The sequence below is a fragment of the Zea mays genome, chromosome 3, assembly GCF_902167145.1.
Source record: "Zea mays cultivar B73 chromosome 3, Zm-B73-REFERENCE-NAM-5.0, whole genome shotgun sequence".
Classification (NCBI taxonomy): domain Eukaryota; kingdom Viridiplantae; phylum Streptophyta; class Magnoliopsida; order Poales; family Poaceae; genus Zea; species Zea mays.
In genome coordinates this window covers 221,047,056-221,070,056 of record NC_050098.1, presented here as the reverse complement: position 1 = coordinate 221,070,056, position 23,001 = coordinate 221,047,056, and the positions used below count along the sequence as shown (strand labels likewise).

The following is a 23,001-nucleotide window of genomic DNA, read 5'->3' as shown; positions in this document are numbered from 1 at the left end:
TCCCCTCCCTCATCTCGCCTTCTCACAACCACCTGTGCATCGTGCCCGCCTCACCGTGCCTTGCCACGCCTCACCTCGCCAACTATCGCACGCCCGCCTTGCCGCGCCTCGCCCTCGCCGTGCAACTGTCGCGTTCGCATGCTCACTTGTGCCTTGCCTCGAGCTTGCCCCGTTCACACCTGGAGCCCCACTGAACGCCTTGTCGTTGTGCTCACCATCGTCACGCAGGAGGCACTCACCACGTATGCCGCCATCGTTCGTCACGCACCAGATTCCTCGCTCGAGCTTCGCCGTCGTCACGCGCCGAATTCCTCGCTCAAGCTTCGCCATCGTCGCGCCTCGCTTTGCTGCGTAGCATCTCGTCGTCCGCGTCCACATCGGAACTGTCTGCCCCGTCACCGAGTTCACCTCGTCATTCGTCGTGCATTGTCTTGAAGGTGAGGTCGTCTACCCCCCATCTACCCCCTAACCGTTTGCCTCGTCGTCGAGTTCACCTCGCCATTTGCTATTACTAAACCGCTTCACTATATCACACATGCTAATTAATTAACTACTTGTTTATCCGCCGACTATTAGAATAACAAGTTAATCAAAACTAAGTGGTAGTTTTAATTTAAACTTTATAAATACCTGTTGATATGATTATACTTATTCAAATGTTTTTAATTAATACTTGTTTAGGATAAACGTGATATCTTCTCGACCGTAGCTCCGACTATTGCATTTTTCCTCGCATGGTCGTAGAAGTGAACTCTATTTCGTATTGCATGTTTTTATAATATTTTTCCTTGTTTAGTGTAATATTCTTATGCATGTATATTTTGTTTGCTCGTGTTTGTTCATGTTGGATGCATGTCACGAATAGAGCACGATCTATTCCCAAGCTTCAGTGAACCGATAATCAAGCTTTAGTGATCAAGAGATTAAGCTCTTCAAGTTCTATAAGGTTTAAGACCTTGCACATATGTTTGGTGAAGGCAAGTGTTATCTGACCTACTTATGTCCTATTCACATGGAACTTACATTCCCACACAACATGATTCGACCTTAGGATTGACTAGCTCTCTATTTATCATGTCTTGTTTACAGATTGGGTTGAGCTACAATGATTAGTTTTATGCTAGTTCTTGAACTTAACTAATGAACATGATGAGACTGATTATGACACAATTCTTATATTTTGGATATAATTATGAACTTGTGATACTAAAGGAGACTCGGGTTGTGCCTCGAGTGCTTCTCCGTAAAGGCCGGTTCGTTGGATGACCATTCGTAAAAACAAGAGCTCAAAGAACACGAGCAAAAACTCTCTCTAGTCACTAGGAGTTTGGAGTGAATTTGGGACTTGGAGAGGCTTTGATTCTTTTGAATTGTGTCTTGTATTGATTGCACTAGCTCTTGTATTGAATGAGATGTCTGAAAAACTTGGATACTTGGAGTGGTGGTTGTTGGGGGGTATTTATAGCCCTCAACCACCACATAGCCGTTGGGGAGGCTGTCCGTCGATGGGCGCACCAGACAGTTCGTTGCGCCACCGGACACTGTCCGGTGCGCTAGCCACGTCACCCAACCGTTAGGGTTCTAAAGATTCTGAATGTTGGAGCCCTGACTTCATGTCGCACCGGACAGTTCGGTGCGGCACCGAACATGTGTTGTTCACTGTCCGGTGCGCTTCTGACGCCTGCTCTGACTTCTGCACGCACTGTTCACGCTTTTGCAGACGACCATTGCGCTGGGTAGCCGTTACTCTGCTGGCACACCGGACAATCCGGTGGCACATCGGATGGTCCGGTGAATTATAGCAGAGTGCGCCCTCAGAAACCCGAAGGTGAGGAGTTCAGAGTGTACGACACCTGGTGCACCGGACACTGTCCGGTGGTGCACATGACATTCAGGTGCGCCAGACCAGGGTTCTCTTCGGTTTCTTTGCTCCTTTCTTTTGAACCATAACTTTGATCTTTTTATTGGTTTGTGTTGAACCTTTGGCACCTGTAGAATATATAATCTAGAGCAAACTAGTTAGTCCAATTATTTGTGTTGGGCATTCAACCACCAAAATCATTTATAGGAAAAGGTTAAACCCTATTTCCCTTTCAATCTCCCCCTTTTTGGTGATTGATGCCAACACAAACCAAAGCAAATATATAAGTGCAGAATTGAACTAGTTTGCATAAGGTAAGTGCATAGGTTACTTAGAATTAAACCAATTTATACTTTTATTAGATATGCATGGTTGCTTTCTTTTATTTAACATTTTTGACCACATTTGCACCAATGGTTTTGTTTTTGCAACTTCTTTTGGAAAATTCTTTCAAAGTCTTTTTGCAAATAGTCAAAGGTATGTGAATAAGATTTTGAGAAGCATTTTGAAGATTTGAAATTTTCTCCCCCTGTTTCAAATGCTTTTCCTTTAACTAAACAAAACTCCCCCTGAATGAAATTCTCCTCTTAGCTTTCAAGAGGGTTTTTAATAAATATCAATTGGAAATATATTTAGATACCAATTTGAAAATACTAACCAATTGAAAATCATTCCAATTTGAAATATATTAAAAACAAGATACCAACTGAAAGCTTAATTTCGAAAAATTTAATTTTTTTGGTGGTGGTGCGGTCCTTTTGCTTTGAGCTAATACTCTCTCCCCCTTTGGTATGAATCGCCAAAAACGGAGACTTTGTGAGCCCTTTTTTACTTTCTCCCCCATTGGTACAAGTAAATATGAGTGAAAGATTATACCAAAGTGAGAGTGATGTGGAGTGATGGCCTTGTCTTCGCCGAAGACTCCATTTCCCTTTCAATCTATGACTTAGCATAAAAACACACTTCAAAACACATTAGTCGTAGACATAAAAGAGAGATGGTCAAAGGTATATAAATGAGCTATGTATGCAAAGTTTCAATCAAAGTTCCGAGAATCAAGAATGTTTAGCTCATTCCAAAGTTTGGTAAAGGTTTTCTCATCTAATGGCTTGGTAAAGATATCGGCTAGTTGTTCTTTGGTGCTAACATAAGCTATCTCGATATCCCCCCTTTGTTGGTGATCCCTCAAAAATGATATCGAATGTCTATGTGCTTAGTGCGGCTGTGTTCAACGGGATTATCCGCCATGCGGATTGCACTCTCATTGTCACATAGGAGAGGGACTTTGCTCAATTTGTAGCCATAGTCCCTAAGGGTTTGCCTCATCCAAAGTAATTGCGCACAACAATGTGAAAGTCGCCTAGAGGGGAGGTGAATAGGGCGAATCTGAAATTTACAAACTTTAAGCACAACTACAAGCCGGGGTTAGCGTTAGAAATATAAACGAGTCCGAAAGAGAGGGTGAAAAACAAATCACAAGCAAATAAGGTGGATGACACAGTGATTTGTTTTACCGAGGTTCGGTTCTTGCAAACCTACTCCCCGTTGAGGTGGTCACAAAGACCGGGTCTCTTTCAACCCTTTCCCTCTCTCAAACGGTCACCTAGACTGAGTGAGCTTCTCTTCTCAATCAAACGGGACACTAAGTCCCCACAAGGACCACCACACAATTGGTGTCTCTTGCCTTGGTTACAATTGAGTTGGAATCAAGAAAGAATGAAGAAAAGCAATCCAAGTGCAAGAGCTCAATAAAACACAAGTATCTCTCTCTCACTAGTCACTATTTGATTGGGATTGTCTTTGGACTTGGGAGAGGATTTGATCTCTTTGGTTGTGTCTTGTATTGAATGCTATAACTCTTGTATGAGATGTGAAGGCTGAAAACTTGGATGCAATGAATGGTGGGTGGTTGGGGGTATTTATATCCCCAACCACCAAATGAGTCGTTGGTGGAGGCTGCTGTCGCATGGCGCACCGGACAGTCCGGTGCGCCAGCCACATCACCCGACCGTTAGGGTTCGACCATTGGAGCTTCTGTCTTCTGGGCCACCGGACAGTCCGGTGGTGCACCAGACAGGTCCTGTAGACTATCCGGTGCGCCTTCTGGCGCGTGCTCTGACTTCTGCGCGCACTGTAGCGCATTTAATGTCCTTTGCAGACGACCGTTGGCGCGAAGTAGTCGTTGCTCCGCTGGCGCACCGGACAGTCTGGTGCTACACCGGACAGTCTGGTGCTACACCGGACAGTCTGGTGCTACACCGGACAGTCTGGTGCTACACCGGACAGTCTGGTGCTACACCGGACAGTCCGGTAAATTATAGCGGAGCGGCTCCCAGAATTCCCGAAGGTGGCAAGTTCAGAGTTGGGTTCCCTGGTGCACCGGACACTGTCCGGTGGCACACCGGACAGTCCGGTGCGCTAGACTAGGGCACACTCCGGTTGTCTTTTGCTCTCTTTGTTTGAACCCTTTCTTGGTCTTTTTATTGGTTTGTTGTGAACCTTTGGCACCTGTAAAACTTATAATCTAGAGCAAACTAGTTAGTCCAATTATTTGTGTTGGGCAATTCAACCACCAAAATCAATTAGGAAAAGGTGTAAGCCTATTTCCCTTTCAATCTCCCCCTTTTTGGTGATTGATGCCAACACAAACCAAAGCAAATATAAAAGTGCAGAATTGAACTAGTTTGCATAATGTAAGTGCAAAGGTTACTTGGAATGAAACCAATAATTATTTCTACTAGATATGCATGGATGGCTTTCTTCTAATTTTAAAATTTTGGACCACGCTTGCACCACATGTTTTGTTTTTGCAACCTCTTTTGAAACTCTTTTTCAAAATCTTTTGCAAATAGTCAAAGGTATATGAATAAGATTTTGAGAAGCATTTTCAAGATTTGAAATTTTCTCCCCCTGTTTCAAATGCTTTTCCTTTGACTAAACAAAACTCCCCCTTAATGAAATCCTCCTCTTAGTGTTCAAGAGGGTTTTAGATATTATTTTTGAAGAGGGTATACTAATTTGAAATTATATAAAAAATAAGATACCAATTGAAAAACAAACCAAAAAGGATACCAATTGAGAAAATCTTTTCTTAACCAAATTTGAAGACTATATTTTTTTTGAAATTGGTGATGGTGCGGTCCTTTTGCTTTGGGCTAATACTTTCTCCCCCTTTGGCATGAATCGCCAAAAACGGATACTTGTGAGTGAAATATAAGCCCTTGTAACTACTTTCTCCCCCTATGGTAAATAATATATGAGTGAAGATTATACCAAATTGGAGAGTGGTGTGGAGCGACGGCGAAGGATGAATAATTCGATGGAATGGAGTGGAAGCCTTGTCTTCGCCGAAGACTCCATTTTCCTTTCAATCTATGACTTAGCAAAATATTCTCTTGAAAACACATTAGTCATAGCACATGAAAGAGATATGATCAAAGGTATATAAATGAGCTATGGGTGCAAAATATCAATCAAAATTCCTAGAATCAAGAATATTGAGCTCATGCCTAAGTTTGGTAAATGTTTGCTCATCTAGTGGCTTGGTAAGGATATCGGCTAATTGTTCTTTGGTGTTAACATAAGAAATCTCGATATCCCCCTTTTGTTGGTGATCCCTTAAAAATGATACTGAATGACTATGTGTTTAGTGCGGCTATGCTCAACGGGATTATCCGCCATGCAGATTGCACTCTCATTATCACATAGAAGAGGAACTTTGGTTAATTTGTAGCCATAGTCCCTAAGGGTTTGCCTCATCCAAAGCAATTGCGTGCAACAATGGCCTGCGGAAATGTACTCGACTTCGGCAGTAGAAAGAGCAACAAAATTTTGCTTCTTTGAAGCCCAAGACACTAGAGATCTTCCCAAGAACGGGCAAGTCCCTGATGTGCTCTTTCTATTAATTTTACACTATGCCCAATCAGCATCGGAATAACCAATTAAATCAAATGTGGATCCCCTGGGGTACCAAAGGCCAAACTTAGGAGTATAAACTAAATATCTCAAGATTCGTTTTATGGCCCTAAGGTGAACTTCCTTAGGATCGGCTTGGAATCTTGCACACATGCATACAAAAAGCATAATATTCGGTCGTGAAGCACATAAATAGAGTAAAGAACCTATCATCGACCGGTATACCTTTTGATCTACGGATTTACCTCCCGTGTCGAGGTCGAGATGCCCATTAGTTCCTATGGGTGTCTTGATGGGCTTGACATCCTTCATCCCAAACTTGGTGAGTATGTCTTGAATGTACTTCGTTTGGCTAATGAAGGTGCCCTCTTGGAGTTGCTTCACTTGAAATCCTAAGAAATACTTCAACTCTCCCATCATAGACATCTCGAATTTTTGAGTCATGATCCTACTAAACTCTTCACATGTAGATTCGTTAGTAGACCCAAATATGATATCATCAACATAAATTTGGCATACAAACAAATCATTTGCAAGTGTTTTTGTAAAGAGAGTTAGGATCGGCTTTTCCGACTTTGAAGCCATTAGCGATAAGAAAATCCCTTAGACATTCATACCATGCTCTTGGGGCTTTCTTGAGCCCATAAAGCGCCTTAGAGAGTTTATAAACATGGTTAGGATACTCACTATCTTCAAAGCCGGGAGGTTGCTCAACATAAACCTCCTCCTTGATTGGTCTATTGAGGAAGGCACTTTTCACGTCCATTTGATAAAGCTTAAAGCCATGGTAAGTAGCATAGGCAAGTAATATACGAATTGACTCGAGCCTATCTATGGGTGCATAGGTTTCACCAAAATCCAAACCTTCGACTTGTGAATATCCCTTTGCCACAAGTCGGGCTTTGTTCCTTGTCACCACACCATGCTCATCTTGCTTGTTGCGGAAGACCCACTTGGTTCCTACAACATTTTGGTTAGGACGTGGAACTAAATGCCATACCTCATTCCTTGTGAAGTTGTTGAGCTCCTCTTGCATCGCCAACACCCAATCTGAATCTTGAAGTGCTTCCTCTATCCTGTGTGGCTCAATAGAGGAAACAAAAGAATAATGTTCACAAAAATGAGCAACACGAGATCGAGTAGTTACCCCCTTATGGATATCGCTGATGATGGAGTTCACGGGGTGATCTCGTTGTATTGCTTGGTGGACTCTTGGGTGTGGCGGTCTTGGACTCTCATCATCTTTCTTGTCTTGATCATTAGCATCTCCCCCTTGATCATTGACCTCCTTTTGAGGTGGCTCATCTTCTTGATCCTCATCTTCATCATCTTGAGCTTGATCCTCATCTTGGGTTGGTGGAGATGCTTGCATGGAGGAAGATGGTTGATCTTGTGCTTGTGGAGGCTCTTCGGATTCCTTAGGACACACATCCCCAATGGACACGTTCCTTAGCGCGACGCACGGAGCCTCTTCATCATCTAGCTCATCAAGATCAACTTGCTCTACTTGAGAGCCGTTAGTATCATCAAACACAATGTCACAAGAAACTTCAACTAGTCCAGTGGACTTGTTAAAGACTCTATATGCCCTTGTGTTTGAATCATATCCTAGTAAAAAGCCTTCTACAGCCTTAGGAGCATATTTAGATTTTCTACCTCTTTTAACAAGAATAAAGCATTTGCTACCAAATACTCTAAAATATGAAACATTGGGCTTTTTACCGGTTAGGAGTTCATAAGATGTCTTCTTGAGGATTCGGTGAAGATATAATCGGTTGATGGCGTAGCAAGCGGTGTTGACCGCTTCTGCCCAAAACCGGCCTGAAGTCTTGTACTCATCAAGCATGGTCCTTGCCATGTCCAATAGAGTTCTATTCTTCCTCTACACTACACCATTTTGTTGTGGCGTGTAGGGAGAAGATAACTCATGCTTGATGCCCTCCTCCTCAAGGAAGCCTTCAATTTGAGAGTTCTTGAACTCCATCTCGTTGTCGCTTCTAATCTTTTTTATTCTTAAGCCGAACTCATTTTGAGCCCATCTCAAGAATCCCTTTAAAGTCTCTTGGGTTTGAGATTTTTCCTGTAAAAAGAATACCCAAGTGAAGCGAGAATAATCATCCACAATAACAAGACAATACTTACTCCCGCCGATGCTTATGTAAGCGATCGGGCCGAATAGGTCCATGTGGAGTAGCTCAAGCGGTCTGTCGGTCGTCATGATGTTCTTGTGTGGATGATGAACACCAACTTGCTTCCCTGCTTGACATGCGCTACAAACCCTATCTTTCTCAAAATGAACATTGGTTAGTCCCAAAATGTGCTCTCCCTTTAGAAGCTTATGAAGATTCTTCATCCCAACATGAGCTAGTCGGCGGTGCCAGAGCCAACCCATATTAGTCTTAGCAATTAAGCAAGTGTCGAGTACAGCTCTATAAATCAACTAAGTATAGCTGACCCTCTAATACTCCCTTAAATGCTACTGAATCATCACTTCTTCTAAAGACAGTAACACCTATATCCGTAAAAAGACAGTTGTAGCCCATTTTACATAATTGAGAAACATAAAACAATTTGTAATCTAAAGAATCTACAAGAAAAACATTGAAAATAGAATAGTCAGGTGATATAACAATTTTACCAAGTCCTTTGACCAAACCTTGATTTCCATCCCCGAATGTGATAACTCTTTGGGGATCTTCGTTTTTCTCGTAGGAGGAAAACATCTTTTTCTCCCCTGTCATGTGGTTTGTAAATCCGCTATCAATGATCCAACTTGAGCCCTCGGATGCATAAACCTGCAAAACAATTTATGCCTTGTTCTTAGGTACCCAAACAGTCTTGGGTCCTTTGATGTTAGAAACAAGCACCTTGGGTACCCAAACACAAGTCTTTGACCCCTTGTGTTTGCGCCCAACATATTTGGCCCTACTTTGCCAGATTTGTTAGTAAGCACATATGAAGCATCAAAAGTTTTAAATGAAACATTAGGTTCATTTGATGCAGTAGGAGTTTTATTTTTAGGCATTTTAATATGAGTGGAATGCATAGAGCTAGATGCATCATTCTTATACATACAAGCATGGTGAGAAACAGAATGAGACTTCCTAGCATTAATTCTCCTAATCTTGTGCTCAGGATAACCAGCAAGATATAAAATGTAACCCTCGTTATCCTGAGCCATGGGAGCCTTGCCATTTACAAAATTAGACAATCTTTTGGGGGCATTAATTTTGACATTGCTTCCCTGTTGGAAACCAATACCATCCTTAATGTCAGGGCGTCTCCCACTATAGAGCATGCTTCTAGCAAATTTAATTTTTTCATTCTCTATCTCATGCTCATTAATTTTAGCAGTAAGTTGAGCTATGTGATCATTTTGTTGTTTAATTAAAGCAATGTGATCATTAATAGCATCAACATTTATATCTCTACATCTAGTACAAATAAAGACATGACCAACAATAGATGTAGAGGGTTTGCAAGCATTTAATTCATTAGAGGGTTTGCAAGCATTTTATTCATCAATCTTAGCATGTAAAATAACATTCTCATTTCTAAGATTAGAAATGGAAGCATTGCAAACATTTAAATCTTTAGCCTTAGAAATTAACTTATCATTCTCAGTTTTGAGGCTAGGAATTGATTCATTCAATTTATCAATCTTAGCAATTAAACTAGCATTTTCATTTCTAAGACTGACAATTGAATCATCACAAACATTTAACTTTTCAACCTTAGAAATTAAGCTAACATTCTCAGCTCTAAGGTTGGAAATAGTGTCTTGGCAAATGCTAAGCTCTTTAGTCAAGTTTTCACATTTTTCTATCTCCTGAGCATAAGCATTTTTAACTTTAACATGCTTTTTATTTTCCTTAATAAGGAATTCCTCTTGGCTATCCAAGAGTTCATCCTTCTCATGAATAGCACCTATCAATTCGTTTAATTTCTCTTTTTGTTGCATGTTAAGGTTGGCAAAAAGGTTGAGCAAATTATCCTTATCTTCACTAGAGCTACCCTCATCACTAGATGTTGTGTATTTAGTGGAGGCTCTAGATTCTACCTTCTTCTTTTTGCTGTCTTTTGCCATGAGGCACTTGTGGCCGACGTTGGGGAAGAGGAGTCCCTTGTTGACGGCGTTGTTGGCGGCATCCTCATCGGAGGTGGAGTCGGTGGAGCTCTCGTCGGAGTCCCATTCCCGACACACGTGGGCATCGCCGCCCTTCTTCTTGTAGTACTTCTTCTTTTCCTTCCTCTTTCCCTTCTTGTTGTCGCCCCTGTCACTATCACTTGATATAGGACATTTAGCTATAAAGTGACCAGGCTTACCACACTTATAGCACACCTTCTTGGAGTGGGGTTTGTAATCCTCCCCCTCCTTTGTTTGAGAATTTGGCGAAAGCTCTTGATGATGAGCGCCATCTCCTCGTTGTCGAGCTTGGAGGCGTCGATGGGGAGCCTACTTGATGTAGACTCTTCTTTCTTCTCTTCCGTCGCTTTGAATGCGAAGGGTTGCACCTCGGGTGTGGAGGTGGCGCCTTGCTCGACGATTTGTTTGGAGCCTTTGATCATCAACTCAAAGCTCACAAACTTTCCTATCAATTTCTCGGGAGATATTAGCTTATATCTAGGATCACCACGTATTAATTGAACTTGTATAGGATTGCAAAAAATAAGTGATCTTAGAATAACCTTGACCATTTCATGGTCATGCCATTTGGTGCTCCCGAGGTTACACACTTGGTTGACCAAGGTCTTGAGCCGGTTGTACATTGCTTGTGGCTCCTCTCCTTGGTTGAGGACGAATCGACCGAGCTCCCCCTCGATCGTCTCCCGCTTGGTGATCTTGGTCACCTCATCCCCTTCGTGCGCGGTCTTTAGCACGTCCCAAATCTCCTTGGCACTCTTCAACCCTTGCACCTTACTATACTCCTCTCGACATAGAGAGGCGAGGAGTATAGTAGTGGCTTGGGAATTGAAGTGCCAGATTTGGGCGACCTCATCCGAATCATATCCTTCATCCCCCACAGATGGTACCTGCGCTCCAAACTCAACAATGTCCCAAATGCTAGCGTGGAGTGAGGTTAGATGATGCCTCATTTTATCACTCCACGTACAATAATCTTCATCGTCAAAAACTGGTGGTTTGCCTAATGGGACGAAAAGTAAAGGAGTGTGTTTAGAAATGCGGGGATAGCGTAGGGGGATCTTACTAAACTTTTTGCGCTCATGGCGCTTAGAAGTGACGGACGGAGCGTCGGAGCCGGAGGTGGATGGCGACGAAGAGTCAATCTCGTAGTAGACCACTTTCTTCATCTTCTTCTTCTTGTCGCCACTCTGATGTGACTTGACGCGGGGAGATGATTCCTCCCTTCCTTTGGCGCCAGATTCCCTTGATGGAGCCTTCCCGTGGCTTGTGCCCATTTCCATCTCCCTCTTGACGGATCCTCCCGACATCACTTCGAGTGGTTAAACTCTAAATGAAGTATCGGACTCTGATACCAATTGAAAGTCGCCTAGATGGAGGTGGATAGGCGGAAACTAAAATTTACAAACTTTAAGCACACTTCAAGCCGGAGTTAGCGTTAGAATAAATATCAAGTCTGTGGGAGAGGGGAAAACAAATCAACCAAGAAAATAAAGCGGATGGCATGGTGAATTGTTTTACCGAGGTTCGGTTCCAAAGAACCTAGTCCCCGTTGAGGTGGTCACGAAGACCGGGTCTCTTTCAACCCTTTCCCTGTCTCAAACGGTCACTTAGATCGAGTGAGCTTTCTTCTTAATCAATCGGGTCACTTAGACCCCGCAAGGACCACTACACACTTAGTGTCTCTTGCCTTGATTACAAGTCACTTAGAGAACAAGAATGAGGAAGAAGAAAGCGATCCAAGAACAAGAGCTCAAAGAACACGAGCAAAAACTCTCTCTCTAGTCACTAGGAGTTTGGAGTGAATTTGGGACTTGAAGAGGCTTTGATTCTTTTGAATTGTGTCTTGTATTGATTGCACTAGCTCTTGTATTGAATGAGATGTCTGAAAAACTTGGATACTTGGAGTGGTGGTTGTTGGGGGGTATTTATAGCCCTCAACCACCACATAGCCGTTGGGGAGGCTGTCTGTCGATGGGCGGTCCGGTGCGCCAGCCACGTCACCCAACCGTTAGGGTTCTGAAGATTCTGACCGTTGGAGCGCTGACTTCATGTCGCACCGGACAATCCGGTGCGGCACCGGACAGGTGCTGTTCACTGTCTGGTGCGCTTCTGACGCCTGCTCTGACTTCTGCATGCACTGGTCACGTACTGTTCACGCTTTTGCAGACGACCGTTGCGCTGGGTAGTCGTTACTCCGCTGGCACACCGGACATTCCGGTGGCACACCAGACGGTCCGGTGAATTATAGCGGAGTGCGCCCTCAGAAACTCGAAGGTGAGGAGTTCAGAGTGTGCGGCCCCTGGGGCACCGGACACTGTCCAGTGGTGCACTAGACACTGTCCAGTGGTGCACCGGACAGTCCGGTGCGCCAGACTAGGGTTCTTTTCGGTTTCTTTTGCTCCTTTCTTTTGAACCCTAACTTTGATCTTTTTATTGGTTTGTGTTGAACCTTTGGCACCCGTAGAATATATAATCTAGAACAAACTAGTTAGTGCAATTATTTGTGTTGGACATTCAACCACTAAAATCATTTATAGGAAAAGGTTAAACCCTATTTCCCTTTCACTCACCCTTGCCTTCACATAAACACCACGTTGGTCCCGATGCAACCATTGCTCACGTGAAGAAGAAGGCGTACAAGCAGATCTACAGGAGTTCTAAACTTCGACGATTGTATCGAAGATTAGGCTAGTTACCTCTCTGAGTCAGCTGCATGTGGAGGGTTTAATTTACGGTAGCTATGTTTCTATTCTGTGCACTTTGATATAGATGATGTTTATGACTCTGTTCCGTAATAATATTAGTTACTCTTTAGATTTTGTTTTAATAAAATATAAACATATATTCTATTGCTTAGTATAAATATGAATATGAAGCACTTACACTTCTGTCGTGGAACATGAAAACTGTGCTGCTCTATACGGTATGACAAATAAAAAGTTCGAATAGAAACTATTTTGAGACGAAAATGATGTGAAACCTACGGCATAAATATCCGTCCACCTGGCCCAATCCGCACTCTGCTCATCTACACCACCAAACCTCTGCCGCTCTTCGCCGTCAGCCCGTCACTCCTCTCCCCCGTCCGGCCGTCCCAACTCCCAATCGTCGCCGCGCTTCTCCCCGCACGATTGCCAGAATCTCTAACGCCCATGGCCCCCGTCTCCCCCGCGGCCGCCGCCGCCGCGGTCTCGGCCTCTCACCACGGCCGCCACCTCCTCCCGTCGTCCCCGCGCCGCCTCCCCAGGCCCCGCCCGCGCTCTCGTCCGCACCTTCGCCTCGCCGCCTGCCACGCCGACACCCTCCTCCCCTCCTCCTCATCGGAGGCCCGTGCGGCGCCAGGCCCTGCGGTGGAGCCTTCCTCCGAATCTGCCACCGACTGCTTCGTCGATTGGCTGCGCGCGCGCGGCCTTCCCCCGGGCAAAGTGGACATCCGGGAGCGCCCGGTGCCCTGCTTGCGCGACGGCAAGGACCAGCCGCTGCGCTACGTCTCCGCTGTCGTCGACCTCCAGGTTGATGTGGCAGCACGTGATTTTCATTTCCTGCAGTGTATGACGGTATCATGACCTGGATTTTGTTGGCTGGCTCGTTTGTGGCGCAGGCGGGGGATGTGGCATTCGAGGTGTCAATGTCCCTCGTCGTTACGCTTGAGCGGGTGCTCGGGGATGAATCAATCGGTGAGATAGCCTCTGGCTCTAGTTATCTACATATGTGGTTCTATTGATTATTCAGTTCTATGACTCCTACAAATTGGCAAATTGGGAAGTTCCATTTCGTGGACGTACATTGGGCTATGATAATTTGATTTAGGCCATGTTTGGTTTCAATTAGTCATAGGGCTTAACTTTAGTCCATACCTGTTTGGTTCTAGAGACTAAGCAGATTCTAAAGTCATTAAATACACTGTCTAAAGCCTCAAATGCCCTTGGAATACACTGTCACAACATTAGCTGGAACGCTGGAATGCGATGAAGGTTGGGGAGGAAAGTAATGGTAGAACAACAGTTGGACGCGGAACGCTGGCGGCGCTGGAATGCTGGCAAACACAAGCCATTGGACGCTGGAGCGCTGGAATGCTGGAACGCGAGCCGGCGGAAGGTTGGGGAGGAAAGAGAGCTGGTGGCGGCGGAAGGTTAGGGATAAGGGCAGCTAAGGAAAAATCAGGTTTAGTCCCCTTTAGTCACCCCTTAAGGGACTAGGGACTAAATTGGTTTAGTCCCTTCTTTAGTCTTTATGTTTGGTAAATTAGAGACTAAAAGGGACTAAATTGCAGGGACTAAAAATTAGTCCATGTAACCAAACACCCCCTTAGTATTTGAATAAGTCAATAACTGAGCTGTTCGTAATTTTCTGCTAATGGTGATCATACTTTGCTCTAAGATTCCTTCAGCCTTCTCATTCATGTCTAGACTCTTGAGTAGATGTCTTGAACACGGCTCTGTTGCATTTTTGAACATTTAGAGGAATGTTTACGATAATCAAGATATAAGCGGGACTGCTCTAAACATTTAGGGCTTTCCCCAAAATATAGGCTACTTGCCCCATTTTCATGTTTTGCATTGCTATGTCCAAGCATTTGGGCATTCCCTTGTGTTATTTAGCACTCTAGTTTGCAGCCACTGGCATCATGCATGGCACTTTTAGTTCAGATTCAAGTAATCAAGTGCTTGCACAAAGTAAGAAAGAAGAGGGCAGGAGGCATTAGGTCCTATATGTAACTTGACATCCATGGAAACATCTATCATGTTTTAAAATTTTGTACCTTGACTTGGAACTTGGAAGCTAACTGGAAATGCAAAACGGATTTACCTCTTTTTTCCTGTTTTGGTTTTCATAGTTTTTTTCATGACGTTGCATTTGTTGTCTGCATCTTTCATCAGGATTTTTTTGTTATTAGTCAAGATCACAGGTAGTTGAAGCATGGATGCATTAAAAATCGATGTGTTATTTCTGTTTCATCCTTGTAAATGCATTTGTGCTAGTATATTTTACTTGTGTGAAGTGTGCGATCCACCACTGATTCTGGTTCAGTAATTCTTCTCTGTGCTTTATGTTAAGTTGTTAACGATTTCTCTCTTTATAAATTTTTTGTTCCTAAAGCGAATAACTACTTCAATGGTAACAATTACCCACCTGTGACAACAATATTGTGCCATTTGCACAGACAAAGATAAAAGTATCTGATCTATATGCCACAGATATGTTTCTCAGTTTGTTGATATTTTTGAACCATGCAGCTGAGTTGTTAACAAATAACAAGTTATCTGAGCTGGCATGCTTGGCATTGTATCTCATGTATGAGAAAAAACAAGGAAAGGATTCATTTTGGTACCCCTACATTAAGGAACTTGACCGACATCGAGGAAGGGGGCAGCTAGCTGTTGAATCACCACTTTTATGGACTGAAAGTGAACTGGATTACCTTACTGGAAGCCCCTTGAAGGTTAGTGGTTTTACTATGTTGCATCTCAATTCTCAATATAACATTATTGCTTTTTGATATTGAAGGATTACACGATATTCTGTAAGAACATTAATATCCTAACATAGCTGATATATTTGCAGGATGAAGTTGTTGCTAGAGATGAGGCAATAAGGAGAGAGTATAATGAGCTTGACACATTGTGGTTTATGGCAGGTTCACTATTTCAGGTATTCCTTGATCTTTCAAGCATATTTTCTTTCTAGGATTGGCTATATCATCAACTGATCCTCTTTCTCACAGCGATTTTTGTTTTCAGCAATATCCTTTTGACATACCTACTGAGGCTTTTCCGTTTGAAATATTCAAGCAGGCTTTTGTTGCAGTACAGTCTTGTGTGGTTCATTTGCAGGTAACGTGCTGTGATGGAATTATGTTTAAACAAGTATGGTTCTGAAATCTTTTTTCCCTAAAAAACGCAGGAGATTTGTGCATCCTTAGGCTATCTCCAGCAGATCTCCTATCAGTCTATCACATCCCCTATCTTATCCTCTATTTCAAACTTCTTTCTGTAAACAGTATCAAATAGTGACATCTACAGTTCCGCGTCCCCTATTTTACACACTCTACTGGAAACAATCTTATATTAAGAAAATGGGTGTAAGAACCCAACAACACTTACACCACACACACACATCACAACACAACGCTACAGCAGACTTAAACACAGCCGCGCCTTTGGGCTGAAGGTCTACCCACAGACTCAAAAACTATTATCTGGGAGGGGGTGGACAAGACTACAAGAGGGATAGTCCTCGAGCCCTTGTCATGGCCGCCATCCGGCATTCCTCAGCCAAGACTAAAGCCCCAGCCACACTTGCGATGGTTCCAAAGAATCCAAACCAAGCCCCAAGAATGATTAGGGAATTAACACCTCGCCTCACCAACTCAGAAGTAGCATTACTAGCTCTCTCTCACCAAAATTCCCTAGCATCCACCCAAGGAAGGAGTTTTCAGTTGGTTGTGGGGATAAGGCCTGAAGTCCGACCTGTCTTAGCAAAATTTCTGTAGCACCGAGAGCCGGAGGCTCCCGCTTGAGTGGGGCATGAGGAAGGGATAAAAAAGGCAAGCTTTCCCCCTCAAATGCAGAGAGGCTGCATCAAACCCGCGACCTAGTGATTCAGTGAGTCAGCTCTCATCACTGAACCAGGCCCACTCTTCAACCAACTAAGATTGCTAATTCAGGCAAAATTTTGGCAAACTTATACTAGGATAAAATCAGAAATAACGAGAGAAATGTGAAGTTAAGGTTTTTTTCCTCAAACATGCAAGAGAACTACACATCTTTATTAAAGATAAAAGGAGGGGGAAAGAAATCCTGTACATTTGCCTCCACGAACTTCAAAGATAGTAGCCACCACAAAGAAGGCTTTCACCTGGTCAGGAACAAGAACTGGGAGATGAGCCAAGGACGGTTTGGCTCTTTTTTTGCAGCCATATCCATCTTATTCCTGTGTGAAATTCGATTCTTAGAATTTGTTCTGCAGTTAGCATGAAGTGTTGAAAAATTTAGTGCTGAAGTGTTCAACATTGCCATACTCACCGCTTGCAAAAACCTGACAATGTTTTCTTGCCACCAAACGTGGTTCCTCTGGATTTTGTAGTTTTTGTTCTTTTGCGCATATTCTGTTTAGACTTTCAGATTCTATAGAATGCAAATATAGATCATTTAGTCTTGCCCCCAGGAATTATGGTCCAGCGTACAATGACCTTGATGCCCATTTGTTTTCAGTTTTTTTTGTTTTACTTTTACATATGCTAATATGTGTTGCAAGAATGGAGCCTCAGACTCAGAGGATGTCTCATCTGTTCATGTATTCAATTATGTAACTAGTGTCTGATAGGAAGAAGTAAGCTGATGCACTGCAAAGGACAGAACGGCCTATATGTGGAGAAAAACAGTCTTTAACCGAAGAAAGTATTACTATGTTATCATATTTTGTGTGAGACCAATAGTGCTTAGGGGGTGTCTGAATGCACTAGAGCTAATAGTTAGTTGGCTAAAAAATTACTAAAGAATTAACTAGCTAACTATTAACTAATTTACTAAAAATAGCTAATAGTTAAACTATTAGCTAGGGTATTTGGATGTCTTCAGCTAATTTTTAGTCACTAACTATTAGCTCTAGTGCATTCAACACCCCCTTAGTCTGCTGAACATTTGGTTGTTGGAGAAGTATGGAAATGCTCCCAATTGACTCGGTTATACGTCTTATTCAAGAGCAGAAAGTTAGTCTAGCTCGAAGGTTCGCGCTTGTTCCCTTGGGACCGCCACTACTGACTTACAGGAGCAACTGCAAAGCGATGTTGACAGCTGATGGTGATTCTGTTCGATTGGTGGTGGATCGGCCATATAAAGCTGGAGAGCCAATAATCATCTGGTACTTTGTTTTCTTTAGTTGCATCAACATTCTTGTCCTTCCTCATCATGTTTTGCAGTCTGAGGTGCTGATCACTTAGTGCAGTTTTTGTGCATTATTTTGGTACATCCATTCAAGAACCTCAAATCATGTAGATTATACAGGTGTGGGCCCCAAACAAACTCCAGGCTTGTTCTGAATTATGGTTTTGTTGATGAAGATAATCCCTTTGATCGTGTAGCAATTGAGGTAGATAATCTTCATTATGCAGCAGTCTTGTTTACTGTGCGGTTGGTATAACTCTGTTTGAATCACTATTACAGGCATCTTTAAATACAGAAGATCCTCAATACCAAGAAAAGAGAATGGTTGCTCAGAGGAATGGAAAACTTGCTATCCAAAATTTTAATGTGAGAATTTTCCCCTTTCCTTTTCTACTGAAATTATTAAATGTTATATGCTGATATGCCTCGTTGAATCAGGTCTATGTAGGTAAAGAGAAACAAACTGTTGCAGAAATGCTGCCTTATTTGAGACTAGGTTACATATCAAATCCTGATGAAATGCAGTCTATACTCTCTTCTGAAGGAGATACATGTCCAGTAAGTTTGCCTCTTCCTTGATGTTGCTACCTATTTCTTCATTGATTTGGTTGGGTGCTTCTAAAATGATGGATATATGCACGAAAACACTTGTCCTGATACTTATTTAACATATTTTCCTTTTTAGAATTGCAATTAGTACCTTTTTTACCTAGTTTTTTTATTGTTTCTGTATGGCCCAATTTCGTGATTTCTGGTCATAAATCTAGCTAATCAATTTAGATTCAATTCTTCTGGTGGTTCTGTATGACTGGAGAACTTTGGATCATCAGCTTATTGATTGAACCTAAACTGAAAACATGTCACCTATTTGTCCCCTATCATTGCACCTAAATCAATAGATTGAAGGTAGCTAGATGAACAAGACCTATATCTTGACAATTCTCGAGTTACACTGAAATACTTTTTTTTTTGGCATGGACTCAGTGACAGAAGGCAGCATATGTACCCTTGTTGCATCAATTTTGACAATTTGGTTGCATTAGAGATTTCCTTCAAGCATTCCGTTGGTAGTTTTCTATGCATTTGATCGTAGCCAAGTATATTTTGGGTTGTGATCCAACCGAATGATCGTATTTGAGTACCTGCATGCCATTACTTGTTGTAGACATTAGCTTGGGTATAAAACTGCTGATAACCTAGGGTATGTTTTTTTTATCAACTCTAGGAAGATGCAAAATGTAAATTTCATCATATCTAAAAGCATGATGCTTTAGTCAGACTAACAAACGTGCCCGTGCGTTGCAACAAAACTCAGTACGTATAAGAATCAGACTCTATCATTGGTAGATGTGAATTGTTCTAATTCATATGAGTGCAAGTAGTTTGGGTCACATGTGATATACTTAGGGCTTGTTTGGGAGCAAGAGTAATGGAGGGGATTGAGGGGGCTAAAATCCCTCACTAAAGTATGTTACGCTCATCAAGGACATGTATGACAAGGTTGTGACTAGCGTCCGAACAACTGATGGTGATACAAATGTTTTCCCGATTAACATAGGACTACATCAAGGTTTAGCTTTGAGTCCTTATCTATTTGCCTTAGTGATAGATGATGCCACGAGGGATATACAAGGAGATATCCCTTTGTGTATGCTTTTTGTTAACGATGTAGTTCTAGTAGATAAAAGCCGGGAAGGAGTAAATAGAAAGCTAGAGTTATGACGTCATACCCTAGAGTCAAAAGGATTTAGAATTAGCAGGACCAAAACACCGAGTATATGAGATGTGACTTGGTACTACAATTAGTGAGGATGGAGATGTAAGCTTGGGAGGCCAGATAGTACCAAAGAAGGACACCTTTCGTTATTTGGGATCGATGTTATAGAGAGATGGTGATATTGATGAAGATGTTAGCCATAGGATCAAAGTTGGGTGGATGAAATGACGTCAAGCATCGGGAGTCCTATGTGACAAGAGAGTGCCACAGAAGTTGAAAGGCAAGTTCTACAGGATGACGATTAGGCCTGCCATGTTATATGGGGCCGAGTGTTGGCCTACTAAGAGACGACATATCCAACAACTAAGTGTCACAGAGATGCGTATGTTGTGTTGGATATGTGGGCACACAATTGGAACGGTTGAGAAACGATGACATACACGATCGGCTAGGAATAACGCCAATTGAAGAAAAGCTTATTCAACACCGATTGAGATGGTTTGGGCATGTCCACCGGAGACCCTAGAGGCACCGGTGCACAGAGGCATCATAAGACGGGCAATAATGTGAAGAGACGTAGAGGGCGGCCAAACCACTGTTTCCAAGTTGTCCGATTATCGTCCAAGTTGGTTTGGACCAATCACGATTAATCGCCCAAGTCATCTGACTAATCGTGATTGATCGCGATTAATCGCCCAAATCGGTCATCCAGAATGACTAGCAAGTCGTCCGACTTGAAAACAATGCCGCGAAGACATTGGAGGCAATCAAAAGGGACTTGAAGGAATGAAATATCCCAAAGAAGTTGTGTTTGGAACTTTGGATAGAAGTGCTTGGAAAGAAGTTATTCACGTGCCCGAACCGTTATTATGCCTTTTCCCTTTTAGTGCTCTCAAAAGCCTTTTCCCCTCCCATTTCTCTCTCTTTCTCTTTTTGGGTGACTTCTTGTTGGGTTTCAACTCTAGCTCACCCCAACTTGCTTGCAATGTTTTCAAGTCGGACAACTTGCTGGTCGTTTTAACTGACCGACTAGGGCGATTAATCGCGATTAGTCGGACGACTTGGGCGATTAATCGTGATTGGTCCAAACCGACTTGGACGAATCACGATTAATTAGACGACTTGAAAACATTGCTTGCTTGGGACTAAAAGGCTATATTGATGTAGGGATTCTAGCCCTTCAACCCCGTCCATTCCACTTGCTCCCAAACAAGCCCTTATGGCGCAACTTGATATATATTGAAATCGGGCTCCTTATTTATCATCACTAGTCGCGAGTTATTCTAACCCATAGTAGTATGAGTGATGAGTTTGGGACATCTGAGACATAGGGCGTAAGCGCAGTTTGTGAAGTAAAAAAAGCGGGATGGGAGAAACTCTCCACTGCCCGGTTAGTATGTGGAAGTGGACGAAAAAATTGGTGGAAAGAATTTTTGCCTCTTCAATATTAGGTATAGGTTTAGCATTTTGCTTACATCTGCTGTACTTCTCTAGGTTAGTCCATGTACAGAGCGAGCTGTACTTGATCAACTTGTTGGTTACCTGGAATCTCGATTGGCTGGATATCCAACAACTTTGGATGAAGATGAAGCTATGGTAATGAGCTTTGTGTGTGTGTTTTTAAGTTGTTTCTTGGTCACTCTATGGACATGCTGAATGGTATATCATTGCTTTGGTCATTGCCAGTTGGCAGATGGCAATTTGGAACCAAAGAAGGAAGTTGCTACTAGGCTTGTAAGGTTGGAGAAGAAGATGCTCCATGCCTGTCTGCAGGCCACAAATGAGTTTATAAACGACTTGCCAGACCACACAGTGTCACCTTGCCCTGCTCCATATGCCCCTGAATTGAAATGAGGTACCACTGGCGATGATCTACATTTTATCAGTTTATCAATTATAATGCTGTAGCATGTAATTTCCATTTTTCTGGCAGATTGCATGTTTTCTTTTCCCAGATGGTCATACCATTAAGAATGTCAAAATTTGATCAATTTGCATATCTATATGAAGACCATATATGCTGCAAGGTGGATATACTATTTGAAAGAATCTGCTGCTTGTTTCCTTTAGAGATTACAGATCTTAATTGCATGCTAGAAGGTAAATGAGGCAGACCGAAGTTGTATTAAATTATATCATGCCAAAAAGCCTGCTACATATAATACAAATTTACTGTTCATTGATCCGAACGTGCTTATGGTTACAACTTGCGTGTTCCAGGAAATCGCATTTCTTGCTGTTCGTTCAAGTTAATAAGGATATGATTGGTCTCCAGCGGGATATGGCTATGGTCTCGAAAGGGATGTGGTCATGTTGTAGTTAGTTGCGATGCACAGAAGGTATCACTTTTGTTAATCTAGTTGGTGTTGTATTAACAACCTCCTTTTGCTGATAATCTTGGGCAGGAATGCCAATCAACAATCATGATTCATGTACATGATTGCTGACTGATCACTTTTTTTTTCACGAGATGGTCAGTAGTTATTGTTGTAGTTGTCTTTAGGATTACTTACAGAAACCGAATTTGGGCAGAACTGGATTCAATCGGCCATGCTGCTATGCCAGTTTTCATTCTAGATTGGGCACTACTCCTTCTGAGGCATTGTATGGCTACAGCTATTTCGGGTTGGAACTTGGAAGCGAATACAAAGTAGCGTAGAGAAGTTTCTTAGCATTGATTTACCCGATCTGTTAGAGGCTTTTGAGGTGTCTAAATAGGTATTTGTAAAAAAATTGTGGAGTCGTCTTGTCGTAAAGAGACATCTCTAGCTCGTAACTCAAGTAGTCAAGTAGTAACAGATCACAGATGTCTTCACTTCTCTTACTAATACATCGTCTGCTATATTGATTCGATGCTTTATAGACACATTTACTTCTATATTTATTAGTAGACTATATTTATATACACTATTATATAATAGAGTCCTTTGGGGCTAGTTTGAGAACCCTATTTTTCTAAGGGATTTTTATTTTTCCAAGGGAAAATAAACTAATTTTCCTCGGAAAAAATTAGAATCCTTTAGAAAAATGGTGTTCCCAAACTAGACTTTAGTTGTTTTTTATACTTGGAGAACTGTTTTAGTATATCTCCATTGGACATGTCCTTGAGAGTGACTCCAGCGAGAAGAAAGAGTTCCTGCCCCAATTGGCTTAAATATCTTATCTTTGTTCGAGATGATATTGGGCAACTGATGCAATTGGTATGTATATCAAAGAAAAAGACCCTGGTCAATTTAGCTACAGTGAAATTGTTATTTAGGGCTAGTTTGGTAACCTCAATTTTCCAAGGGATTTCTATTTTTTCATTAATTTTCTTTGGGAAAATAGAAATTTCTTGAAAAATTGAGGTTCCCAAACTAGCCCTTAGGGGTAAGAATGGTTGTATTTGGAGGGGTTGTTCGAAAACCGCTACAACATAGTTGATGCTTCGGGCTGCAGTAATCCTTCGACGAAATCCGAGGACATAATTTGGCAA

The 23,001-nt window shown here is 42.3% G+C and overlaps 1 protein-coding gene across 4 annotated transcripts; it reads left to right on the top strand.

The window, feature by feature from the left end:
* Positions 1-12,945: 12,945 nt before the first annotated feature.
* Positions 12,946-22,394, top strand: LOC100193433 (uncharacterized). 4 transcript variants are annotated; one of them, XR_004856882.1, is made up of 13 exons: positions 12,946-13,435; positions 13,525-13,600; positions 15,161-15,366; positions 15,489-15,575; positions 15,665-15,757; positions 17,632-17,786; positions 17,930-18,014; positions 18,089-18,175; positions 18,248-18,367; positions 21,021-21,122; positions 21,213-21,381; positions 21,537-21,626; positions 21,747-22,394. XR_004856882.1 is itself a non-coding variant. In XM_035965644.1 (12 exons), exons 1-11 carry the CDS (start codon positions 13,076-13,078, stop codon positions 21,378-21,380), a joined length of 1,539 nt encoding a protein of 512 aa, XP_035821537.1. In that variant the 5' UTR covers positions 12,946-13,075; the 3' UTR covers position 21,381; positions 21,747-22,394. The 4 variants fall into 4 exon arrangements, 2 of the variants coding, with proteins under 2 accessions (XP_035821537.1, NP_001353958.1); NR_159667.1 differs by having other exon boundaries at positions 13,221-13,435; positions 21,460-21,626; positions 21,747-22,101; XM_035965644.1 differs by lacking the exon at positions 21,537-21,626.
* The last annotated feature ends 607 nt before the right edge of the window (positions 22,395-23,001 follow it).

Excerpts from the sequence above, each read along its gene's own strand:
- LOC100193433 (XM_035965644.1), top strand. The coding sequence starts at position 13,076 with ATGGCCCCCGTCTCCCCCGCGGCCGCCGCCGCCGCGGTCTCGGCCTCT. Across the intron at positions 15,758-17,631 it reads CTTGTGTGGTTCATTTGCAG|AAAGTTAGTCTAGCTCGAAG; the intron begins GTAACGTGCTGT and ends ATTCAAGAGCAG. Across the intron at positions 18,368-21,020 it reads CTGAAGGAGATACATGTCCA|GTTAGTCCATGTACAGAGCG; the intron begins GTAAGTTTGCCT and ends GTACTTCTCTAG.